At 47.9% G+C, this 26,566-nt stretch overlaps 1 protein-coding gene across 1 annotated transcript; it reads left to right on the forward strand.

The window, feature by feature from the left end:
• Nucleotides 1-2,080: 2,080 nt before the first annotated feature.
• On the forward strand, nucleotides 2,081-26,265 carry LOC120942609 (NXPE family member 4-like). The gene is made up of 6 exons (XM_040355583.1): nucleotides 2,081-2,240; nucleotides 4,181-4,282; nucleotides 8,030-8,745; nucleotides 11,407-11,468; nucleotides 17,972-18,190; nucleotides 25,715-26,265. The coding sequence occupies exons 2-6, from the start codon at nucleotides 4,202-4,204 to the stop codon at nucleotides 26,260-26,262; spliced, it is 1,626 nt and encodes a 541-aa protein (XP_040211517.1). The 5' UTR covers nucleotides 2,081-2,240; nucleotides 4,181-4,201; the 3' UTR covers nucleotides 26,263-26,265.
• The last annotated feature ends 301 nt before the right edge of the window (nucleotides 26,266-26,566 follow it).

Consider the following 26,566-nt stretch of genomic DNA (forward strand, 5'->3'; position numbering starts at 1 on the left):
CACACACCATCGATTTTTAAATATGCGCGATGACGTACAACACGTACGACGGCACTATAAAGGGGAAGTTCCATGCGGATGGCGCCACCCTTGGGGCTGCTTTAGCTGATTTCGTGTTAGTAAAAGACGATTCGCGCTTTTTTGTCTGTTACAGCGTGATGAATGTGCTTACTCCATTATGAACGGTAGTTTTACCAGAACGAGCGCTCCCGTCTCATAACTTGTTTCTGAGCATGCGCAGGTTTTTAACGTTGTTTTAGCCCACACGCGATCATTTTTTTCAACCCGAAATACGACATGGTTTAAAACGTCGTTAAAAAATGCAACATGCTCGAAAAAAAAAATGTGTCGTTTTTCAGAAGCCGAAAAATCATGTGAAGCCCACATACGATCATTTTAAATGACATTTTTTTTAAAACAACGTTTTTTTTCATGCCGAAAAATGATCGTGTGTACGCGGCATGACTCTTTATATGGGAAAGGAATATGGGGCCAGATTCACATACATTTGCGGCCGTGTAACGTAACCCGTTTATGTTACACCGCCGCAAGTTTCCAGTTTTAGTGCCCGATCCACAAAGCACTTACCTGGAAACTTGCGGCGGTGTATCGTAAATACGTCCGGCGCAAGGCGGGCCAATTCAAATGGGCGTGTGCCATTTAAATTAGGCGCGCTCCCGCGCCGGACCTACTGCGCATGCTCCGTTTCGCAATTCCCGTCGTGCTTTGCGCGCAGTGACGTCATTTTTTCGAACGGCGACGTAGCGTAATTCCGTATTCCCGGACGGCTTACGCAAACGACGTTCATTTTTAAATTTCGACGCGGGAACGACGGCCATACTTTAGACAGCAATACGTTTGCTGACTAAAGTTAGGGCACCAAAAACGACGACTAACTTTGCGACGGGAAACTAGACTAGCGGCGACGTAGCGAACGCGAAAATCCGTCGTGGATCGCCGTAACTCCTAATTTGCATACCCGACGCTGGTTTACGACGCAAACTCCACCCAGCAGCGGCCGCGGTACTGCATCCTAAGATCTGACAGTGTAAAACAATTACACCTGTCGGATCTTAGGGATATCTATGCGTAACTGGTTCTATGAATCAGCCGCATAGATAGAAACAGAGATACGACTGCGTATCAGGAGAAAAGCCGTCGTATCTCTTTGGTGAATCTGGCCCTAAGCTCTTAGGGCCAGATTCTCATAGAATCGGCGGCGCCGTAGCGTAAGCCATTTACACCACGCCACCGCAACTTACTGGAGCAAGTGCCGTATTCTCCAAGCACTTGCTCCGTAATTTGCGGCGGCGTAGTGTAATTGGCCCGGCGTATGGCCGCGTAATTCAAAGGGGGCGGCTTGTATTCAAATTAAGCGCGCCCCCGCGCCGATCGAACTGCGCATGCGCCAGGCTGAAAAATAGCCCAGTGCGCCTGCTCCAGCTCACGACGGAAAACGTCAATGACGCCGACGTGAGCGTCATTGACGTAAAGTCGTATTCGCGAACGAGTTAGTAAAACGACGTAACCGACGGAAAAAGACGACGCTGACCCGACGCCATACTCAACATGGCATACGGCGGACTGGCGTAAGGTTACCCCTTATATAGCAGGGGTAACCTTACGCTTATGGAAACGACGTAAACGACGACGACGCGGCGCAAATTCGTTCGGGAATCGGCGTATCAGGCTCATTTGCATAGTCAAATGTGAACTGAACGTAAACGCCACCTAGCGGCCAGCGTCGAATTACATCTAAGATCCGACGGTGTAAGTGACTTACACCTGACGGATCTACGCCGTATCTATGCGAAAATGATTCTAGGAATCACACGCATAGATACCCGGGGCCAAAAACAGAGATATGACGGAGTTTCCTGAGATACACCGTCGTAACTCTTCTGAGAATCTGGCCCTTAGTTTTTATAGTCTGAAGGATTCTACTTTGTCTGGAATTCTATGTAGCGGCCATCATTTGGGTTGCTATGGTTATATTGTTTTTTGTGTCAAGCTTTTAGGAGACAACTTCTTGATCTTATCTAACAAACGTCCAGTAGGTCTGTCCTAACTGAATTCCTGGCTCCACCTATAGCTTTACTATTCTGGTAAAGTTACACTGGTCTCTACTCTCCTTTTTGCTCCTTGTCTTTGAGAAGTACTCGGGGTTCCTGTAGGACTTGACCCTAAAAACTGCTGAGCTTCGCTTCACCTGGGATACGTTCTGACCCAATCATCAACTTGTAAGTGCAAATTTTATTCAATTTGGTTTTATTAAACGATGTTTTATCTGCACTATCCAATCTGCCCTGTCTACTTTTAGTTATATGGGTATAGGATATATATATATATATATATAGAGGTTGCAAGGACAAACATTTTTTTTGTTCCTAGGTACCAATGACATGCATAGAATTTCTAAAAAATATCTCTAGATTTGTGTATAAAAGACTGCTAGAATGAGGTCCTTGTTATATAGAGACAGTCCTTGTTATATAGAGACAGTCCTTGTTATATAGAGACAGTCCCTGTTATATAGAGACAGTCCTTGTTATATAAAGACGGTCCTTGTTATATAGAGAATGTCCTTGTTATATAGAGATGGTCCTTGTTATATAGAGATGGTCCTTGTTATATAGAGACAGTCCCTGCTATATAGAGACAGTCCTTGTTATATAGAGACAGTCCTTGTCATATAGAGACAGTCCCTGTTATATAGAGACAGTCACTGCTATATACAAAAGGTCATTGTTATATAGAGACAGTCCCTGCTATACAGAGACAGTCCCTGCTATATAGAGGTGGTCCTTGTTATATAGAGGTGGTCCTTGTTATATAGAGAAGGTCCTTGTTATATAGAGAAGGTCCTTGTTATAAAGAGACAGGATTTTTTTTAAAGCGCCCCATCCCTCTGTGCTCCCATTGTGCTGCTCCCCCCGTGCTCCCCCTGTGCTCCCTCTGCGCTCCCTCTGTGCTCCCCATATGCTCCCTCCGTGCTCCCCCTGTGCTCCCTCTGTGCTCCCTCTGTGCTGCTCCCCCTGTGCTCCCTCTGTGCTCCCCATATGCTCCCTCCGTGCTCCCCCTGTGCTCCCTCTGTGCTCCCTCTGTGCTGCTCCCCCTGTGCTCCCCCTGTGCTCCCTTCGTGCTCCCTCCGTGGTCCCCCTATGCTCCCTCTGTGCTCCCCCTGTGCTCCCTCCGTGCTCCCCCTGTGCTCCCTCCATGCTCCCCCTGTGCTCCCTCCGTGCTCCCCCTGTGCTCCCCCTTTGATCCCTCTGTGCTCCCTCTGTGCTGCTCCCCCTGTTCTCCCTATGTGCTCCCACCGTGCTCCCCCTATGCTCCCTCCGTGCTCCCCCTGTGCTCCCTCCGTGCTCCCCCTGTGCTCCCTCCGTGCTCCCCCTATGCTCCCTCTGTGCTCCCCTGTGCTCCCTCTGTGCTATCCATGTGCTCCCTCCGTGCTCCCCCTTTGCTCCCTCTGTGCTCTCTCTGTACTGCTCCCCCTGTTCTCCCCATGTGCTCCCCCTGTGCTCCCTCCGTGCTCCCTCCGTGCTCCCCCTATGCTCCCTCTGTGCTCCCCCTATGCTCCCTCTGTGCTCCCTCCGTGCTCCCCCTATGCTCCCTCTGTGCTCCCCCTGTGCTCCCTCTGTTCTCCCCCTGTGCTCTCTCCGTGCTCCCCCTGTGCTCCCTCCGTGCTCCCCCAAAGTAGTAAAGTAACGCAGAAAAAACAGGGTAGGGTTTCCCCCCAAAAATCCATACCAGACCCTTATCCGAGCACGCAGCCCGGCCGGTCAGGAAAGGGGATGGGGAAGAGCGAGCGCCCCCCCTCCTGAACTGTACCAGGCCGCATGCCCTCAACATGGGGGGTGGGTGCTTTGGGGCAGGGGGCGCCCTGTGGTACCGGGTCCCCAAAGTCCGGGAGATCAGGCGCAAAAAGGTGACTCGAGTATAAGCCGAGGGGGGGAATTTCAGCACAAAAAAATGTGCTGAAAAACTCGGCTTATACTCGAGTATATACAGTAATTGTTAAATCTCTTCTAAACTTTAATAGACTGGTGAAGTCAGGATAAAGGTGATATTCATCTCATTCATTTCATTGTATGCAGCTTTCTTTATTAGGGATTAAAGCAAAACCTTTTTCTTTAAGTTCACTGGTCCATAAGCCTAAAAATATTTATTTCTTTACCAGGTTGCCTTATCACGTGACAGAATGGTCACGAGAAAGTTCCTACTGCAGTTTGTAATCTTTTTTTTCTTCCTGGGCTTCCTATGGCGCTGGACAGCAACGCAGGTAAATCAAAATGAACCAATTATTACTCACTCCTAGTCTGCTCATGTGTTGATTAATGGTCTGTGAGGTATTACATCATGCCTGTAAAAAATGTCAATGGCAGAAAAATGTAGATCCAGCCAAAATGGGTAACATTATATTTTTATGTTGTCAAGGGTGGGGCTGAGCTTTTTTGTTCGAGTCGAACATGAGTTCGCCCGTTTGCCGAACAGCGAACAATTTGGGGTGTTCGCGCCAAATTCGAAAAGCCGCGGAACACCCTTTAAAAGTCTATGGGAGAAATCAAAAGTGCTAATTTTAAAGGTTAATATTAGGGTTGTCCCGATACCGATACTAGTATGGGTAGCGGGACCGATTCCGAGTATTTGTGGGAGTACTTGTACTCCCGCAAATACCCCCGATACCGAAATAGAATACTTCCCCCCCCCCCCCCCGCCGCCGTTACGCCGCATCCCGCCACATCCCGCCGCATCCCCGCTGCCGTCGACTGGGTAATACGGGCGGGGAACATTACAGCTTTCATTTGAATAGCTGTAATGATTCGTGCTGCGCCGCGTATAGACACTCCCCCTTGCTCGGGTGAACTATCCAATGCCAAGCAAGGGGGAGTGTCTATACGCAGCGCGACGCGAATCATTACAGCTATTCAAATGAAAGCTGTGATGTTCCCTGCGCGTATTAACCAGTCGGCGGCAGCTGGGATGCAGGTAAGGGGGACATGGCTGGATATGGGGGGGGAGACATGGCTGCATGGGGGGGAGACATGGCTGCATGGGGGGAAGACATGGCTGCATGGAGGGAGACATGGCTGCATGGAGGGGGACATGGCTGGATATGGGGGGAGACATGGCTGGATATGGGGGGAGACATGGCTGGATATGGGGGAGAGACATGGCTGGATATGGGGGGACATGGCTGCATGGGGGGGGACATGGCTGGATTTATGGGGGGAGACATGGCTGCATATGGGGGGAGACATGGCTGGATATGGGGGGACATGACTGCATATGGGGGGGGACATGGCTGCATATAGGGGGGGGACATGGCTGCATATGGGGGGGACATGGCTGCATATGGGGGGGGGCATGGCTGCATATGGGGACACATATAAAAAAAAGTATCGGTAATCGGTATCGGCGACTACTTGAAAAAAAGTATCGGTACTTGTACTCAGTCCTAAAAAAGTGGTATCGGGACAACCCTAGTTAATATGCAAGTTATTGTCATAAAAAGTGTTTGGGGACCTGGGTCCTGCCCCAGGGGACAATGCAAAAAAAGTTGCAAAAAAAGTTTTAAAAACTGAAGTTTTTTCGAGAGTTTTAAAGTGGAACAATAAAAGTGAAATATTCCTTTACATTTCTTACCTGGGGTGTGTCTATAGTATGCCTGTAAAGTAGCGCATGTTTCCCGTGCTTAGAAAAGTCCCTGCACAAAATGACATTTCTAAAAAAAATGTAAAACTACTCGAGGCTATAATGAATTGTCGGGGCCCGGCAATACAGATACAAGTCAATAAAAAAAAACAGCATGGGTTCCTCCTTAGTCCATACCAGGCCCTTCAGGTCTGGTATGGATATTAAGGGGAACCCTGCGCCATTTAAAAAAAAAATGGCGCGGGGTTCCCCTCAAAAATCTATAGGTCTGGTATGGATTTTAAGGGGAACCCCGCAGCAAAATTAATTAAAATGGAGTGGGGTTCCCCCCAAAAATCCATACCAGACCCTTATCCGAGCAAACAACCTGGCAGGCCGCAGGAAAAGAGGGGGGGGCGAGAGAGCACCCCCCTCCTGAACCGTACCAGACCACATGCCCTCAACATGGTGAGGATGGTCCAGCAGCACACCAACACCTTTGCAGCCATTGTGCTACATGCTGGGTGTTTGGTGTGCTCCTGCACCTTTAAGGAGGGGTGGCTCCCCTTCAGTCCACCTGCCCCTATCTATCCATTAGAATGCATGTGCCTCCCTTGTGGGGACACTCATTGTTTAGTGTTAGGACCACAGATTACAGAGTGCCTTGGCGCGGCTCTGTGGCTCACGCATGCGTTTGCAAATGCGTGCGGACAAAACCCCTGTTTTAACGCATACTGTTAGGCAGGTTAATTGGTTGTTCTGCGAGCTGGTCGGTAAGTAGGCTTGGTTTTTCCCTGGGCATTCCCCAGGTTTTGTTGTTATCTGCAGGCGGGGGGCTTATCGGAATCTGGAAGCCCCCTTTAACAAAGGGGAACTCCAGATCCTGCCCTCCCTATGTGAATTGGTACCACCGGGCAAGTTAGTGGGGATGAGGCCCTTGTCCCCATCAACATGGGGACATCCTCACCATGTTGAGGGCATGTGGCCTGGTATGGTTCAGGAGGGGGGGCACTTTCTATTGCCCCCCTCTTTTCCTGCAGGCTGCCAGGTTGCATGCTCGGATAAGGGTCTGGTATGGATTTTTGGGGGGAACAACACGCCATTTAAAAAAAAAAGGGCGCAGGGTTCCCCTTAATATCCATACCAAACCTGAAGAACCTGATATGAAATTTGGGGGGACCCCCACGCTTTTTTTTTACATTTTGGTTCTGGGTTCCCCTTAATATTCATACCAGACCCAAAGGGGAACCCATGCTGTTTTTTTTTCAATGACTTTTATCTGTATTGCCGGGACCCGACAATTCATTATAGCCGCAAGTAGTTTTAAGTCACTTTTTTTCCTTTAGAAATGTTATTTTGTGCAGGGACTTTTCTAAGCACGGGAAACATGCGCTACTTTACAGGCATACTAAACACCTCCCAGGTACGAAATTTAAAAGAAATATTTCACTTTTGTTTCACTTTAAACTTTAAACATTATTAAAATCACTGCTCCGTGTTCTCAAATTTTCTCGTCGTGAGATTCTCGGGAAAAGAAACCTGAGAGTCTGTATACTTACCTGGTCGCGGTGGAAACCCGCGCATTCTCAAAATGACTTTGACGCATGCGCGGTAGCTTCCTAGGCATAGGTAGGGTGCAGCAAGATGGTGGCGACGGCATCGAATGTGACGAGCGCATGCTCGTCGTATGCGATGACGTCACTACGTTCTTGCCTTTTTAAGAGAACCATGTTTCTTTTGAAAGGAAAGTCTGTACACTCGGGCAGCAAGAGATTCTTGCCAAGAATCTCGTCAGGAAAAACAATATTTTTTTCCTGACGAGATTCTGGCCCGTGTGTACGAGGCTTTAGAGGAAAAATTTGGGTGGTAGAGGATTTGTGCTAAGAGGGATGACTTTTTTGTGGAGGGGCATTTATGTTGAGGGGATTTGGGGGATGGGGGATACGATTTGAGCTAAGGGGGGGGGGGGATTTCAGCAGGGGGCAGATTTGTACTGGGAGAATTTATGCTTAGGGGGTAAGCATGAAGATTAGTACTCAGTTTTTTTTTTGATCAGCCTGTCACAGGGTGCACAGCCACAGTTGCCCCCAAGATCAGCCTATCACAGGGTGCACAGCCACAGTTGCCCCCCAGATAAGCCTGTGACAGGGTGCACAGCCACAGTTTCCCCCAAGATCAGCCAGGGTGCACAGCTACAACCACCCCCCCCCTCCTGAGCTCAGCCTGCCATAGGATGCACAGTTACAATCCCCCCCCCCCTTGGACTTCATTGTACAGCAGGCACATATCAAGAATATGAAATGTTGGGTTTACATATTCTTTAATATTACAGTATTTAAGCACTGGTAATAAACAAAAAAAAAACAGTAAGAGACTTTTTTGATTTCCTTTACAGCACTCTTTCAGGGGTACGGTGGAAAATGTTGCTCCAGAGAAGGAGGAGAGAGTCCCAGAACCAGAACATTCACCAAACGAAAGTCAACTTCAAATTCAAATTGATGGCATTTTTAACAAAATTCAAAGCCTTATGCCCAATGTGACATTCACTCATGTTACCAAAACCACCAACGCGGAAAACAGCAAAGTGTTTTTAGGGAATCCCAGAGAACGATACTGCGTTGGGGAAGACTTTATCTTACAAGTGGACATGTATGATTCTTTGAACAACAGGAAAACTTACGGAGGAGATTTTATAAGACCTAGGCTGTTTTCTGTAGAGCTTGGAGCTTCTGTATCAGGAAAGGTGGAAGACTTGAACAATGGGTCTTACCGGGTCCACTTCCCTTTATACTGGGCAGGCCAAATCAAGGTCTCCATTTTGTTATGGCACCCCAGTGAAGGGATTGCGGCCCTCTGGAGGTCAAGACATTCAAGTTTGGGAGTTCTTGGCTTCCATGGGAGATATGTCTACTTAGGTCAAGAGGCAATCTCTACTTGTGGCTTTCAACTGAATTCAGCTGCAGAGACTTGTGAATATAAAGACAAACTCTACGAAGAGGTCTTCTACTGCCAGAAACCTCCTAACTTACCTTGTGACTGTTTAAGAGACATGAGAGCCGTGGACCTCCATGCGTCTTTTTTGAAGCCTGAAGAGAACCCATTGCTTGAAGGGTAAAATATATATCAAACAAGAAAAATACCACACAATACACCACAAACTATATAGGGGTTTTTCACTGTGTATAAATGCTAAAAGTTCATAACATACTGGGAAATGTGAACATGGTTTTGTAGGTATTTCTAGACAGAGAAGATCCATGGAAAAAAAACAGTTTATGTACGATGCATTCCCCATGGGATCTGTTTATAGTCTTATGTTTGCTCCAACTAAAGAGAACAATGGGTAATGCTGTTGGCAGGGCTCAAAATTTCAAGCCCTGAGCTTCTAGCCAGGCCTCAAGTGTTACTCGCTACCAGTTGCCTCACCTAACCCATACACTGTCCCGCTGGATGTAATGTTAGAAAATCGTTTTTAGGGTGATACGCCGTCGTAACTCTGAATCTACGCCGTCGTAAATTTAAACGTATTCTGAAAACCAGATACGCTTAAATTAGGCTAAGGTACGAGCGGCGTAAATCTCCTACGCCGTCGTATCTTAGGGTGCATATTTACGCTGGCCGCTAGGTGGCGCTTTAGTCGATTTTAGCGTAGAATATGCAAATGAGCTGGATACACTGATTCAGAAACGTACGTGCGCCCGGCAGATTTTTTTACGTCGTTTGCGTAAGGCTTTTTCCGGCGTAACGTTACTCCTGCTATATGAGGCATAACCAATGTTAAAGCGGAACTCCACTCTAAAGTGGAACTCACGCTGATCGGCACCCGCCCCCCCTCCGGTGTCACATTTGACACCTATCAGGGGGAGGGGGGTGCAGATACCTGTCTAAAGACAGGTATTTGCACCCACTTCCGGCCACACGCTACGGGCAAAAGACGGGTTTTTCTGACTTCCCGTCTGTCGCCCGTTGTGTGCTAGGAACACTCGGCTCCCAGCACACAGCGTGTGAGCCAATCGGCGGGCGCAGCACGACTCGCGCATGCGCCGTAGGGAACCGGGTAGTGAAGCCGGAGTGCTTCACTTCCTGGTTCCCTCACTGAGGATGGCGGGGGGAGCAGCAGAGAGACGAGCGATCGCTCGTCCCCTGCTGCTGACGGCGCTGGACTCCAGGAAAGGTAAGTGTCCTAATATTAAAAGTCAGCAGCTGCAGTATTTGTAGCTGCTGACTTTTAATATTTTTTTATACTGGCACAAGTATGGACGTCGTTCCCGCGTGAAATTTTGAAAATTTTACGTCGTTTGCGTAAGTCGTTCGCGAATAGGGTTTTGCGTAAATGACGTTGACGTCGAAAGCATTGACTATTTGCGACGTGATTAGGAGCATGCACACTGGGATACGTTCACGGCCGGCGCATGCGCCGTTTGTGAGAAACGTCATTTACGTGGGGTCATGTTTTATTTACATAAAACACGCCCACCTCTTGACAATTTGAATTCAGCGCGCTTACGCCGGCAGATTTACGCTACGCCGCCGCAACTTACGGAGCAAGTGCTTTGTGAATACTGCACTTGCCTCTAAATTGCGGCGGTGTAGCGTAAATAACATACGCTACGCCCGCACAAAATGTACGTCCCCCTACCTGAATCTAGCCCATAATTTTTTTCACTCAGTCGGTGTTTAATCATTGTAATTGGTATTTATCTAGCACTTCATTATCACTAGTGTCACATTTAGCTTACAACAGCGCAGCTCTTCCTTTGACCAATATTATTAGTGTTGTATAACATTTTAGTTGCCACTTTACTATTTATCGAATTAGCGCAGTACACCCCTCTTTTTCGTATTGTTTTTTATTGGAGCTTCAGTTCTTTTACATTCTTGTAGAACAGCCTTTCTCAACCAGGCTTCTGTGAAATCCTATGGTTCCTCCAACAGTTTCTAGGGGTTCCCTGGACTATGGCTGGTTGAATTCCCATTTGCCTGCACAATTCTAGTCCAGCACCGCTTGGCGGAGCCAACAGCATGACCCCAATGATCTTTTTAGCTGTCTTTGAGGGTGGTATCCTGTAATGCCATGTACAGACAATCGGACATTCCGACAACAAAACCGTGGATTTTTGTTGGCTCAAACTTGTCTTGCATACACACGGTTGCACAAATGCGGTCACTTACAACGGCACTATTAAAGGGAAGTTCAATACCAGTCATGTTAGCAAAAGTTTGGTGAGAGACGATTCAGCCTCGTGCTTTTCAGTCCGTTACAGCTCGATGAATGTCCTATCTCCATTATGAACGCTAGTTTTACCAGACCGAGCGTCTCGTACTTGATTCAGAGCATGCGTGGAATTGTGTGTGTCGGAAATTGTCTACACACGATCGGAATTTACATGAACGGATTTTGTTGTCGGAAAATTTGAGAAGCAGCTCTTAAATTTTTTTGTCGGAAGTTCCGACAGAAAATGTCCGATGGGGTCTTCACACGGTCGGAATTTCCGACAACAAGCTCCTATCGAACATTTGTTGTCGGAAATTCCAAGCGTGTGTACGCGGCATTAGGGTTTCATTCTTTCTTACTGACCACCAAGGTTAGGGGAATTTTTCTGATTGACCTCCGATGAACCGATTTTAATAAGGGTTACCCAAGACCTGTAAATTATTTTAGGGGTAAATAGGTTGAGAAAGGCTGTTCTGGAATCTAAACTCTTTTTTTTTTTCAGATCGCTTTGCTAGCTATACATTTGAAAGTAACTTCAATTCAACCATTTTTTGTAGGTCAAGAGTGGGTATCGAAATTGCCCAAAAATTGGCACCTATAAGAGTTACAAACTGTAATGGTAAGTACATTCATAAGTTAGAAGGTATTGGCCTTGTATATTACAATTTTTTGCTAGTCTCAAATTGCAACACAGTAGCATCTTAATTGGTTTTACTTAGACTTAAAAACTACAATGAAATAAAATAAATGTTATGATGTATAGAGTGTAACTCAACAATAAGAGCCGGTTCACACTGGGGCGACCTGGGATCCGACTTCAAGTCGCCCCAAGTCGCGCGGTTGAGAAAATGAATGGAAGTGAATGGGAGCCGTCTTAATGTACACTACTGAAGTCGCTCCGACTTCAGAAAAGGTTCCTGTACTACTTCAATCCGACTTCTAGGCGACCTGTACCCATTGATTTCAATGGAAGTCGCCTCCAAGTCAGATCCCCAGTGAGGCAACTTTACAGGAAGTCGCCCCAGTGTGAACCTGTTCTAAGGCAAGCCCCTCCCACAGGGGAACTCCACGCCAAATTTTAAATAAAAAACAGTCCCAATGTGCACATCACACTCTACTGGAGTTTGCACATTAGCGTCACACTCTTCTGGACACTGAACATGGGCGACACACTCTTCTGGAGTCTGAATGTGGGCGACACACTCTTCCGGAGTCTGAACGTGAGCGACACACTCTTCTGGAGTCTGAACGTGGGCGACACACTCTTCTGGAGTCTGAACGTGGGCGACACACTCTTCTGGAGTCTGAACGTGGGCGAAGCACTCTTTTGGAGTCTGAACGTGGGCGAAGCACTCTTCTGGAATTTGAACATGGGCGACACACTCTTCTGAAGTCTGAACGTGGGCGACACACTCTTCTGGAGTCTGAACGTGGGCGACACACTCTTCTGGAGTCTGAACGTGGGCGACACACTCTTCCGGATTCTGAACGTAGGCGACACACTCTTCCGGATTCTGAACGTAGGCGACACACTCTTCTGGAGTCTGAACGTGGACGACACACTCTTCTGGAGTCTGAACGTGGGCGACACACTCTTCCGGATTCTGAAAGTAGGCGACACACTCTTCTGGAGTCTGAACGTGGGCGACGCACTCTTCTGGAGTCTGAACGTGGGCGACGCACTCTGAAGTCTGAACGTGGGCGACGCACTCTGAAGTCTGAACGTGGGCGACGCACTCTTCTGGAGTCTGAACGTGGGCGACGCACTCTGAAGTCTGAACGTGGGCGACGCACTCTGAAGTCTGAACCCAGCAAAACTACACAATAATAAGTAGAACTATCTTGAACTACTATGTTATTATCTTAACCACATCAATACCAGGCACTTTCACCCCTTTCCTTTCCAGGCCAATTTTCAGCTTTCATCGCTCTGGTACTTTCAATGACAACTGCGCGGTCATACAATGCTGTATCCAAATTAAATTTTTATCATTTTGTTCACACAAACAGAGCTTCTTTTAGTGGTATTTATTCACAACTTTTTTTTTTGTGATTTAAGCAGAAAAAAAGAGCGGAAAAAAAAAAAATATTTCCTACTTTCTATTTTAAAAGAAATCCAATAAAATCGAATGTTGTCTTAAATTTAAGGCAAAATGTATTCTGCTACATGTCTTTGGTAAAAAAAAACCCTGTTAAGTGTATAATTGGTTTGTGTGAATACGGACAGATGTATGCTGATGATCATTGGGACATGTGATTTTACATATGTGGGGGACAGGAGTTTTTACTGTGTGTGGACATTTATGGGGAGATGTGTGTGGTGACATTGTTTTGGGGACATTATTTTGGGGACATTGTGTGGGGACACTGTGATCAGTGTGTAAAAATCTGTAAAAAAACAGCTCATACTCACTGATCACCGACCGGGTCCAGCGATCCGCTCTCCTCTCTGACAACTTCCGTGTGAGGAAAGGAGAGCCGATCGCCTAGCAACCGACTCTCTATTTACATCACATGACAGTGTGACAGTGTGATTGGCCATCATATGATCAGTCGGGCCAATCACAGAGCCCTCCTGCCGATTGAAGAGACACGCCGTGTCCGGGTGACACGAACGTGGCACGGACACGTGCGCGCGACCCTCCTCCTTCTGAGGGACGTTCCTGATCAGTGTTATTGGACACAGCTAATCACATGGGGCCAGATTCACATAGATTCCGCGTTGGCGTAGAGTAAGCCATTTACACCACGCCACCGCAACTTACCGGAGCAAGTGCCGTATTCTCCAAGCACTTGCTCCGTAATTTGCGGCGGCGTAGTGTAAATGGCCCGGCGTATGGCCGCGTAATTCAAAGGGGGCGGCACCTATAAGAGTTACAAACTGTAATGGTAAGTACATTCATAAGTTAGAAGGTATTGGCCTTGTATATTACAATTTTTTGCTAGTCTCAAATTGCAACACAGTAGCATCTTAATTGGTTTTACTTAGACTTAAAAACTACAATGAAATAAAATAAATGTTATGATGTATAGAGTGTAACTCAACAATAAGAGCCGGTTCACACTGGGGCGACCTGGGATCCGACTTCAAGTCGCCCCAAGTCGTGCGGTTGAGAAAATGAATGGAAGTGAATGGGAGCCGTCTTAATGTACACTACTGAAGTCGCTCCGACTTCAGAAAAGGTTCCTGTACTACTTCAATCCGACTTCTAGGCGACCTGTACCCATTGATTTCAATGGAAGTCGCCTCCAAGTCAGATCCCCAGTGAGGCAACTTTACAGGAAGTCGCCCCAGTGTGAACCTGTTCTAAGGCAAGCCCCTCCCACAGGGGAACTCCACGCCAAATTTTAAATAAAAAACAGTCCCAATGTGCACATCACACTCTACTGGAGTTTGCACATTAGCGTCACACTCTTCTGGACACTGAACATGGGCGACACACTCTTCTGGAGTCTGAATGTGGGCGACACACTCTTCCGGAGTCTGAACGTGAGCGACACACTCTTCCGGAGTCTGAACGTGGGCGACACACTCTTCTGGAGTCTGAACGTGGACGACACACTCTTCTGGAGTCTGAACGTGGGCGAAGCACTCTTTTGGAGTCTGAACGTGGGCGAAGCACTCTTCTGGAATTTGAACATGGGCGACACACTCTTCTGGAGTCTGAACGTGGGCGACACACTCTTCTGGAGTCTGAACGTGGGCGACACACTCTTCTGGAGTCTGAACGTGGGCGACACACTCTTCCGGATTCTGAACGTAGGCGACACACTCTTCCGGATTCTGAACGTAGGCGACACACTCTTCTGGAGTCTGAACGTGGACGACACACTCTTCTGGAGTCTGAACGTGGGCGACACACTCTTCCGGATTCTGAAAGTAGGCGACACACTCTTCTGGAGTCTGAACGTGGGCGACGCACTCTTCTGGAGTCTGAACGTGGGCGACGCACTCTGAAGCCTGAACGTGGGCGACGCACTCTTCTGGAGTCTGAACGTGGGCGACGCACTCTGAAGTCTGAACGTGGGCGACGCACTCTGAAGTCTGAACCCAGCAAAACTACACAATAATAAGTAGAACTATCTTGAACTACTATGTTATTATCTTAACCACATCAATACCAGGCACTTTCACCCCTTTCCTTTCCAGGCCAATTTTCAGCTTTCATCGCTCTGGTACTTTCAATGACAACTGCGCGGTCATACAATGCTGTATCCAAATTAAATTTTTATCATTTTGTTCACACAAACAGAGCTTCTTTTAGTGGTATTTATTCACAACTTTTTTTTTTGTGATTTAAGCAGAAAAAAAGAGCGGAAAAAAAAAAAATATTTCCTACTTTCTATTTTAAAAGAAATCCAATAAAATCGAATGTTGTCTTAAATTTAAGGCAAAATGTATTCTGCTACATGTCTTTGGTAAAAAAAAACCCTGTTAAGTGTATAATTGGTTTGTGTGAATACGGACAGATGTATGCTGATGATCATTGGGACATGTGATTTTACATATGTGGGGGACAGGAGTTTTTACTGTGTGTGGACATTTATGGGGAGATGTGTGTGGTGACATTGTTTTGGGGACATTATTTTGGGGACATTGTGTGGGGACACTGTGATCAGTGTGTAAAAATCTGTAAAAAAACAGCTCATACTCACTGATCACCGACCGGGTCCAGCGATCCGCTCTCCTCTCCTCACTGACAACTTCCGTGTGAGGAAAGGAGAGCCGATCGCCTAGCAACCGACTCTCTATTTACATCACATGACAGTGTGACAGTGTGATTGGCCATCATATGATCAGTCGGGCCAATCACAGAGCCCTCCTGCCGATTGGAGATACGCCGTGTCCGGGTGACACGAACGTGGCACGGACACGTGCGCGCGACCCTCCTCCTTCTGAGGGACGTTCCTGATCAGTGTTATTGGACACAGCTAATCACATGGGGCCAGATTCACATAGATTCCGCGTTGGCGTAGAGTAAGCCATTTACACCACGCCACCGCAACTTACCGGAGCAAGTGCCGTATTCTCCAAGCACTTGCTCCGTAATTTGCGGCGGCGTAGTGTAAATGGCCCGGCGTATGGCCGCGTAATTCAAAGGGGGCGGCTTGTATTCAAATTAAGCGCGCCCCCGCGCCGATTGAACTGCGCATGCGCCGGGCTGAAAAGTAGCCCAGTGCGCATGCTCCAGCTCACGACGGAAAACGTCAATGACGCCGCCGATTCAAGAACGACTTAGTAAAACGACGTAACCGACGATAAAAAACGACGCGGACCCGACGCAATACTTAACATAGCATACGGCGGACTGGCGTAAGGTTACCCCTCATATAGCAGTGGTAACCTTACGCTTACGGAAACGACGTAAACGACGACGACGCGCCGCAAATTCGTTCGGGAATCGGCGTATCAGGCTCATTTGCATAGTCAAATGAGACCTGAACGTAAACGCCACCTAGCGGTCAGCGTTGTATTGCATTTAGGATCCGACGGTGTAAGTGACTTACACCAGTCGGATCCTAGCCGAATTCCAGCGTATCTTGTTTTGCGAATACAAAACAATGATACGCCGGCGGGAATTATAGATACACCGGCGTAACTCTTTTGAGAATCTGGCCCAAGGAGCCTACGTCATAGGCTCTTCACTGTGATCAGAGATGCAGTGTGTGAACGACACACTGCACCACCGATTGATGCGCTGTGTGCCCCCTGGCTTGTTCTGAAGGACGTCAAATGACATCCAGTCAGAACAATGAAGCCCCCAGCTGGCCGACATTCTGCTATTGGCCAGGTGGGAAGATGTTAAAGACCTGGGATCAGAGGTGTTGATAAAGACTGGTGGGCTACTGAGGACAGAGTAGTTAGCTGGAAAATTAAGGTTTAAAAGTTATAGTGAAAGTAAACAATATCCTTATTCTCCAAAAATAATCTATACACATCCACTACTTAGTGGCGCTGTAATCTATTTTACATGAAATTGTGTAACTGTGTTTTTATGCCTCCTTATAACTCCCCTCCATGAGCTCCAGAACCTTTCATTTTCCTCCCTCACTTCCATTTCTTTGGGACAAGCAGTGCATGTTAATCGTGGTCATATATTGCAAACTGATCTATACATACCACACATCCCATAGTCCATAATCCATAGTCCATTTCAGGAGCGAGCAAGCGAGAGTGGCTACATCCCTACATACAGTGGGACGACCAGGCCTGGACTGGGACAAAAAATAGCAATGGCCATTTTAGACTGAGCAGCCGGGGGGGGGGGGGGGTGCGGCGCTTCGCGTCGTCGGTTAATGATGGGATGTGGGGTTCCAGCACCTTGCACCCTGGACCCGTTTACATTACATAGCACCCCACCTCTGGACCCTTTTACATTACACAGCACCCTGCACCACTGGACCCCTTTACATTACACAGCCCCTACACTTTTGGACCCCTTTACATTACACAGCACCCTGCACTTCTGGACCCCTTTACATTACACAGCACCCTGCACCTTTGGACCCCTTTACATTACATAGCACTGCACCTCTGGACCCATTTACATTACACAGCACCACACCTCTGGACCCTTTAACATTACACAGCACCTTGCACCTCTGGATCCATTTACATTACACAGCACTCTGCACCTCTGGACCCCTTTACATTACACAGCCCCCCACAGTTTGTACACAGACACCCCCCTAACAGTTCTGGACCCCCTGCATGTTACACTGGGGGGAGACGTGACATGCAGGCCGCGGGAAGCCGCGGCCCACCAGGCATATGCCCGGTATGCTCTATGGCCAGTCCGGGCCTGAGTGGGACCATGGAGAATGAATGTAGCCACCCTCTACAGAAGGAATTTGGGAATTCGGAAGAGGCTGGGAGCATTAAAAGGGCCTTTTCGAGCTAAAAGAAATCATTCTTGAATATCATTATTTACAGTAAAAAAAAACGTGTTTATTGTAACTTTAAATAAAAAGTACCACTAAACCCTGGTTTACTGTAAATGTTTAGCTCGAAAATTCCCTTTTAATGTTCCCAGCCTCTTCCAGTGTTTTAAAGGCCTGACTTTATACCTTCAATTCTACTATGTAATATTAACTCCCTTTGCAAAATCATCATTCTTTCAGAAATCCCTTTACCTCCAAAGCCAAAATGTCAGCCGGGAATGAACTCCACGCTTCCAAGCGGATACTTTTTTAATAATATTTGGAATCCTGCCTACTGCACAATGACCACCTACAAAGCTGCAGAGGACTTTGTGAAATGCCTACAGGGGAAGAAACTCTTCCTGATCGGAGACTCAACATTGCGACAGTTCATCATGCACTTCACAGAGGGCGTCCAAAGTAAGTGCTTTCCAACGCGTCTGAAGGCAGGAGACCTCAATTCCAGGGCGCTCTTTTAGAGGCAAATACATATTTTAACTAGGGTTGTCCCGATACCGATACTAGTATCGCTACTCGTACTAGTATCGGGACCGATTCCGAGTATTTGCGGGAGTACTTGTACTCCCACAAATGCCCCCGATGCCTGGCCGAATACTCGACCCTGCCGCGGCCGTCGCCGCCACTCCGCATACCGCTGCCGTCGCCGCTTGGTTAATATGGGCGGGGAACATTACAGCTTTCATTTGAATAGCTGTAGTGTTTCCCGCCGCGCCGCGTATAGACACTCCCCCTTGCTCGGGTGATCTGTCCAATCCCGAGCAAGGGGGAGTGTCTATACGCGGCGCGGCGGGAAACACTATAGCTATTCAAATGAAAGCTGTAATGTTCCCCGCCCATATTAACTAAGCGGCAGCGGCAGCATCAATGTATGGGGGACATGGCTGCATATGGGGGGACATGGCTGCTTATAAGGGGGACATGGCTGCATATATGGGGGGGACATGGCTGGATATGGGGGGACATGGCTGCATATGGGGGGACATGGCTGCATATGGGGGGGACATGGCTGGATATGGGGGGGACATGGCTGCATATGGGGGGGACATGGCTGCATATGGGGGGACATGGCTGGATATGGGGGGGACGTGGCTGCATATGGGGGGACATGGCTGGATATGGGGGAGACATGGCTGCATATGGGGGGACATGGCTGCATATGGGGGGGACATGGCTGGATATGGGGGGGACATGGCTGGATATGGGGGGGACATGGCTGCATATGGGGGGACAAGGCTGCATATGGGGGGACATGGCTGCATATGGGGGGACATGGCTGGATATGGGGGGACATGGCTGCATATGGGGGGACATGGCTGGATATGGAGGGACATAGCTGGATATGGGGGGACATGGCTGGATATGGGGGGGACATGGCTGGATATGGGGGGACATGGCTGCATATGGGGGGGACATGGCTGCATATGGGGGGGACATGGCTGCATATGGGTGGGACATGGCTGCATATGGGGGGACATGGCTGGATATGGGGGGGACATGGCTGCATCTGTGGGGGGACATGGCTGCATTTGTGGGGGGACATGGCTGCATTTGGGCACACATTTAAAAAAAAGTATCGGTATTCGGTATCGGCGAGTACTTGAAAAAAAGTATCGGTACTTGTACTCGGTCCTAAAAAAGTGGTATCGGGACAACCCTAATTTTAACCATGAAGTGAGTTCACCTTTCATGTCTAACTATTGGCCAGTGTGCTAGACCAAATAGAAAGCATGGGATTCAGAGGGGGGTTCCTCATGACTGGTCAATGAGGCTGCCAATTGTGGGGAAGAACAAGTTGGGGAGCGGGGAGCAAATCAGTCCAGCTGACTCAAAACGATCCTGCCCACATCAGATGAGTCACTAGACCAGTGATGGGTGTTTTAGAACTACATTTCCCATGATGCTCATGAACGCCAAGGTTCGCCATCACTGCATAAGACAATCGGTCTCTAAACTTTTTAACAAAGGGCCAGCTTACTGTCCATTAGCTAGATTCACGTAGCCCCGCGCAACTTTAAGGCGGCGTAGCATATCGTATTTACGCTACGCCGCCTTAAGTCAGAGAGGCAAGTACTGTATTCTCAAAGTACTTGCCTCCTAACTTACGGCGGCGTAGCGTAAATGCGGCGTGCACAAGCGCGCCTAATTCAAAATAGGCTGAGGGGGCGTGTTTTATGCTAATTTCGTTTGACCTGATGTGATTGACGTTTTTTTGGAACGGCGCATGCGCCGTCCGCCTACATTTCCCAGTGTGAATTGCGGCTAAGTACGCCGCACGGTCCTATTGATTTCAACGTGGACGTAAATGACGTAAATCCCTATTCACGGACGACTTACGCAAACAACGTAAATTTTCAGAATTTCGAAGCGGGAACGGCGGCCATACATTAACATTGGCTATGCCACCTAGGGGGATGCCTATCTTTAGGCGGCCTATCTCTTATGGAAATGTCGTATCTGTACTGCGTCGGCCGGGCGTACGTTCGTGAATAGGCGTATCTAGTGATTTACATATTCTACGCCGACCGCAATGGAAGCGCCACCTAGCGGCCAGCCTAAATATTGCACCCTAAGATAGGACGGCGCAAGCCGTCCTATCTTAGATAGGTTTAGGTGTATCTCTGTTTGAGAATACACTTAAACTTAGGTTGGCGCAGATTCCGAGTTAGGTCGGCGTATCTACTGATACGCCGACCTAACTCTATGTGAATCTAGCTACATGTGCACTATGGCGAGTTGGAGTAGAAAATGCCCCAGTCTCAGTGGGTGTAAACAATGCCTGAGGCTTTGCGGTCAGTGGGAGTTAAAAAATGATATAGTTCCTGGTCAGTTGGAGGAGGAATAGCGCCCCATCATTGCTATTAGTGAGAGGATCAGTGCCCCATCATTGGTGTTAGTGGGAGGAAGGAGGTCCCATCATTGGTATTAGTGGGAGGAACAATGCCCCATAATTGGTGTGAGTGGGAGGAATGGTGCCCCAATGTTGTCAGTGGGAGGAATGGTGCCCCATCTTTGGTGTCAGTGGGGGGGACTAGTGCCCCATTGTTGTGGCAGTGAAAGGAACAGTGCCCAATCAATTGTTGTCAGTGAAAGAAAAAATGCCCCATAATTGGTGTTAGTGGAAGAAATAGTGCCTCTTATAGTGCCACATACAGGCAAGCAAAGGGCCACATTTGACCCATGGTCCACAGTTTGGAGACCACTGCACTAGACTAATGAAAAAAATGTATTTTTCAGCCTCTCAGTCAGTATTTTTTTTTAAACTAGGGAGCAATGAAGGGTTTATGTCTAACTATAGCTTACTTTTATTTGTTAAAGTGGTTTTAAAGGCTGAATGTGTTTTTACCTCCATGCATTCTATGCATGGAGGTGAAAAACCTTCTGTGTGCTGCTATATAGATTGGGATGGCGTGTTACCTCTATGAGCGTCTAGGGGTAGATAGTTGAGAGCAGCAATAATGGAATGTCCAAGCAGCAGGTGTCTTTCTTGTGCTTTTATTCTTGACCAACACAGCAAACAGTAAACTTGAGGTAGATAGGTAAAAGATGAGTGAGGAGGAGAAATTGCAGGTTCAGGCCTATCAGCGATGGAAACAATCCTGCTTCCAGCGACGCTTTAACTTCGTCGCCACTCCAGCCGGAGTGGGTAGAGTGTACCTGGACAGGCCTCTCACACCGACCTGGCAGCCAGAGTATCACTCGGAACTTTGAGAAGAAACAATTCTCTGCCACAGACATGGTAGGGATTAACTACGGAGTGGAACCTCTGCCACAGGCCCCTCTCTCTAGAATGTAGATAATGAAGTAATATTTTGCTCAGTAATATTGAAGCCTGAATCTCCCTCAGGTAGTTTACTTGCTTTGGGTTGCTGAAATCCAACCTCTCAGTGTCCGGTCACCCTGATTCCCGATGAATCGTCGAGGCCCTATTGGATTGCCTGCCTCTCTTGGCTCTCCTCAGGCTGACTCCTCACCGAACAGCTATCTCGCTTGGGATCTCTCCTCAGAACTTGGGAACCCAACTCACTGGGGCCCCACCATAGCTTCAGTTGTCCCGGGCCAACATGGTCCCGGAACCAAGAACACCGCGTAGCACGTGCGCCCCGGCCTGGTAGGCCATCTCGCCGGGGCCCGTGATGTGTGGTCACCCTAAAGGTGGGCGCCACACCTGGAACAAAAACCCCGCCTAATGGCGTCCGCTCAAGAAGTACCCTCCCACAGCATGCCCCAAGAGGCTCTCCAGCCTGAACTCCACTGCCACCACCTGTCGCCCCGGGGTGGAAAAACACCTCAGGAACACAGGATGAACCGACAGCACAGCCAAGCTAGAACAGAAGCCTAATTTGAACAAATTACTTGAGAGTAACTCAACTAACTCTCTCATCCCCCTCTAAATTTAAAATAGCACCTGGACTGAAAGTACACAGGCGCTACACCCCCATAGCCCCCCTAATACTTACCTGAGCCCCCTCTCGATCCAGCGGTGAGCATGAGAGCCTCAGCTGAGCCGAGACTTCCTTTCCTCATTGGCCGAGGCAGCAGCTAGAGCCATTGGCTCCCACTGCTGTCAGTCACATCCATTGAGCCAATGAGGAGAGAGTAGGGGGGTGGGGCTGAGCCACAGCGCTATGTGTCTTATGGACGCACACAGCAGAGCCCAGGAGTGAGCATGCACCAGTGCTTCTGCCATAGCAAGTGACTTGGGGGTACTGAAGGGTGCAGGCGGGGGAACGAGAAAATAAGGATCGGGACAGAGCCATTGCACAGAGCAGGTACAGCAGAACCTCGGATTACGAGCATAATCCGTTCCAGGAGAATGCTCGTAATCCAAAGTACTCGCATATCAAAGCAAGTTTCCCCATTGAAGTCAATGGAAACTAAAATAATTTGTTCCGCATTGACTTCAATGGCATGCAATACCGCACACTTCGGCTGACCTTGGCAAACCTCGGAAAGACTTTGTTCCCGAGATTTGCTAGGTCAGCTGCGCTGTCCTCGGGCCTTTACGTGCATTTCCGAAGGGCACTGATCGGCTGCGATCGTCGACGTTCGGCTCTGCTTGGCTCCGGCGCACACCTCAGGCCAAAAGTGGTACTGCACACTGCTTTGGCCCGAATCCTGCTCGTGTTGCGAGACAACACTCGCAAACCGAGTTGCGATTTTTTTAAATACAGTGCTCGTACTGCGAAAACGCTCGGTAACCGTGTTACTCGCAATCCGAGGTTCCACTGTAATTATGACATGTTTGTTATATAAAAAAAAACAAAAAACTGAACCTTAAATACCACTTTATTGTGTATGTGAACTCTGACTATGAACATTTCTTATTTACTCCCCTTTGGTCTGATTAAGCTGAAGTTTATTCTGATTATATTTTGCCTTCCCTGATAACATATTCTGTGTGTTCTAGTTTTAGTAAATCCCACCCATAGACCAATTTTCCTCCCTGATCTTCCCCAGGGGTGCTTGACCCCCGGAGATGTGGAGGAAATGGCATCAGCTCCACTCTCTGCCAGTGCGGTGCGTCCACAGAGGGCGCTGGAGCGCCGCCCCCTCTGGCTCCCGCACACGCCACTGATTACAATAACATACATTCATGCATTGCATGAATCTACGTTATTGTTGCCGGCCGATGGTCTATTCAGATGGCCGGACTGTGAGCGCCGGCCACCTGAATAACAGCAGCTGGTTGGCTGTGCGGAAGTGCCTATCAGAGCCAGTGGCTCTAATAGGCTTTCCGAGTACAGCCCTCAGCCTTCCGGATGCTTATCCAGGGGACGTACAGCGGGGGTGCGTTCCTTGGATAAGACTGACAGGCGTCTCAGCCAATCAGGTTCACCAGTTCTGGTTACCGGTAATCTGATTGGCTGAAGCGTCATCGAGGGTGGGAGAAGACATCGAGGGACGTGGAAGGAGGATGGCCGAGCCCAGAAAGGTAAGTGCTGGGCGTGGGGGGCATTTTACAGGGCACAGCGGCATCAATTGGCACAGTGGCGACAATGGGGACAGTGTCATCAATTGGCACAGTGTGCGACAATGGGCACAGTGGCATCAATGGGCACAGTGGCGACAATTAAATGGCACAGTGGTGACAATTAAAGGGCACAGTGGTAACAATTGATGGGCACAGTGGCTGCGTTTGATGGCATAGCACAGTGGCTGCGTTTGATGGCATGGCACAGTGGTGACAATTGATGGCACAGTGGCTGCGTTTGATGGCATGGCAAAGTGGTGACAATTGATGGCACAGTGGCTGTGTTTGTTGGCATGGCACAGTGACTGTGTTTGATGGCATGGCACAGTGGCTGCATTTGATGGGCACAGTGGCTGCATTTGATGGGCACAGTAAGGCTGCAATTGTTTTTTGTTTTTTTCCGTTTGCGCCCCCCCAAAAATTTTGAGCACCAGCCGCCACTGCTCTCTGCATAAATACACTTCATAGTAGACATGTGCACACTGAAATATTTCGTTTTGGAATTTTGTTTTTGTCCGAAAAATACATTTATTTAGTTATTCCCGAAATTCGTTTTTTTTTATTTTGTTTCACTAAAAAATGCATTCGTCCGAAAATCCGAATGAATTAACATCGAATCTGTCATTGAAGGCTTATGGTGTCTGCCGAATGTTCTAAGAAGATTCGATGGAGCAGCGAAACTGTACGTCGAATCGTACATTTCCGCTCGAATGTTCCACCTACAAGCTATAGAAGAATTCTAATGTTGTATGACACTAGTAATAATTATATTTATAAATTATGATTACTAGTCAACCAACATTTGAATTCTTCTATAGCCTATGGGCCGAGCATTTGACCGGAAATGTATGATTGCGTTGTCGTACAGTTTAGCTGCTTGTATAATCTTCTTAGAACTTTCGACAGACACCATAAGCCGTCAATGACAGATTCAATGTTTGTATGTTTTTCACTGCTTCGTCGAATCTTTGTTGGTCATGTCGAATGGTCTCCCCCAACACTGTCTCTATAATGTCAAATCTTTCCTCTCTATGTAGAATAATCTTGGACTAATAGAGTTAGGTTAGGTACATTCGACCGCAGGTTCGATAGACACAGATCGCTATTGTCAGCGTCATGTCGAATCCCCTATCTATATCGAACTGTTGCAGCAACGAAAATGAAAATAAAGCATTTTTTTATGTTTTCGTTTGTTAAAACGATAACGAAAATACCCCAAAAAATACCCCAAATTCAGACCAAAATGAATGCATATGTCTACTTCATAGTAATGCCCCCATGAGGGTGTGGGGTCTTGACATCCTTCATTCTTAGCATGGCCTCTGTCTTCAACTGGGCATTGTTGATACATCTTGTGGCAAAAACAAAGTAACTTTGGTTTGAAGGCAAATATCGAAGGCTGGGCTGCTTTTTTATTTTTTGGCAACCGGCTGCAGGCCCTTGTATAGAAAAATGGCCCAAGGTTGGGCTCTAAAGAGATAAAATATGGGGAGACTTAAATGTATTGTAGAGATGTACGGCAAACATAAATATTTCGTATTTTTCCCTTACTTACACTGTAAGGCTCCATTCACACCTAGGCGTTTTGTCGCCTGTAGCACGATGCTATTGCAGCCTGAAATACGCTGGAGGGGTGATTTAACATTGTCGGCTATGGAGATGGTTCACATCTCCACGCCGAACGCCGAAACGCCGTACGCCTGAAGCTCAAAACAAGTCCCGGACCCTTTTTTTCAGGCGGCTTTCGGCGTTCGGCATAGCCGACAATGTTAATCACCCCTTCGGCGTATGTTAGGCTTAAAAAACGCTGTGTTTTGTCGCGGCAAATCGCGGGAGAAAACGCTGCAGTAAAATACGCCGCGTTCAGGTGTGAATGCAGCCTAATAGACCATGCACATGATGATATTATCCAGTGTATATATAACATGGTAGGTTTCTCTTGTCTCCACCAGTTGTGAAATATTTTCGGCATCATGAGACTGGATGGGGCTCTTGGGAGAAGACGCTCGAGGCTATAAACATGGAAAAAGATATCTATATATCTTATAAAAGGCACGGGTTTCCCCTCGAGAGCTTTGTCTTCTACTACTTCATGGAGGACATGTACACGAGCCGCCAGATTGACAGACAAGGTGGAGGAAAGGACACGATCTTTGTCATTACCATGGGGCAGCACTTCCGACAATTCCCTCTGCATCTTTTTATTAGACGGGCACTGAACATCCGCAGAGCGGTGGAACGCCTCCTTCTCCGGAGTCCAGAAACCAAGGTTATCATCAAAACTGAAAACACCAGAGAAAGAAATGCTCCACTAGAAAGAATTGGTGATTTTCACGGTTATGCGCAATACCTGGTGCTTAAAGAGGTTTTCCAAGGCGTCAATGTGGGTTTTGTAGATGCCTGGGACATGACGGTTGCCTCCGCCACAGAGTCAGTTCATCCTCCGGCGTATACGTTTGAGGGGATTATGAGCCTGACATTCAGTTTTGCTTGTTCATGAATGGTTTAAGGCCCCGTACACACGACCGAGTTTGTCGGCAGAATTTAGCCAGAAACTCGATCGGAGCCGTATTTTGCCGAGAAACCCGGTCGTGTGTACACTTTTGGCCGAGGAAGCCGACGAGGATCTCGTCCAGCCAAATAGAGAACATGTTCTCTATTTCCTCGTTAGTCAATGGGGAAACTTGGCTCGCCGAGATCGATGTGTTTTGCTCGTCGAGTTTCTCGGACGTGTGCACGGGGCCGGACAAGAAGAAAATGGGAGCCATCAAATATGGAGGAGTGGAAACTGTTTTAATTCATTA

Source organism: Rana temporaria, chromosome 6 (assembly GCF_905171775.1).
Source record: "Rana temporaria chromosome 6, aRanTem1.1, whole genome shotgun sequence".
NCBI classification, from domain to species: Eukaryota; Metazoa; Chordata; class Amphibia; order Anura; family Ranidae; genus Rana; species Rana temporaria.

What these genes read in the sequence shown, in the direction of transcription:
- LOC120942609 (XM_040355583.1), top strand. Translation starts at nt 4,202, where the DNA reads ATGGTCACGAGAAAGTTCCTACTGCAGTTTGTAATCTTTTTTTTCTTC. An exon ending in GAGAACCCATTGCTTGAAGG is followed by an intron (nt 8,746 to 11,406) that starts GTAAAATATATA and finishes CATTTTTTGTAG; the next exon opens with GTCAAGAGTGGGTATCGAAA. An exon ending in AAGAGTTACAAACTGTAATG is followed by an intron (nt 11,469 to 17,971) that starts GTAAGTACATTC and finishes TCATTCTTTCAG; the next exon opens with AAATCCCTTTACCTCCAAAG.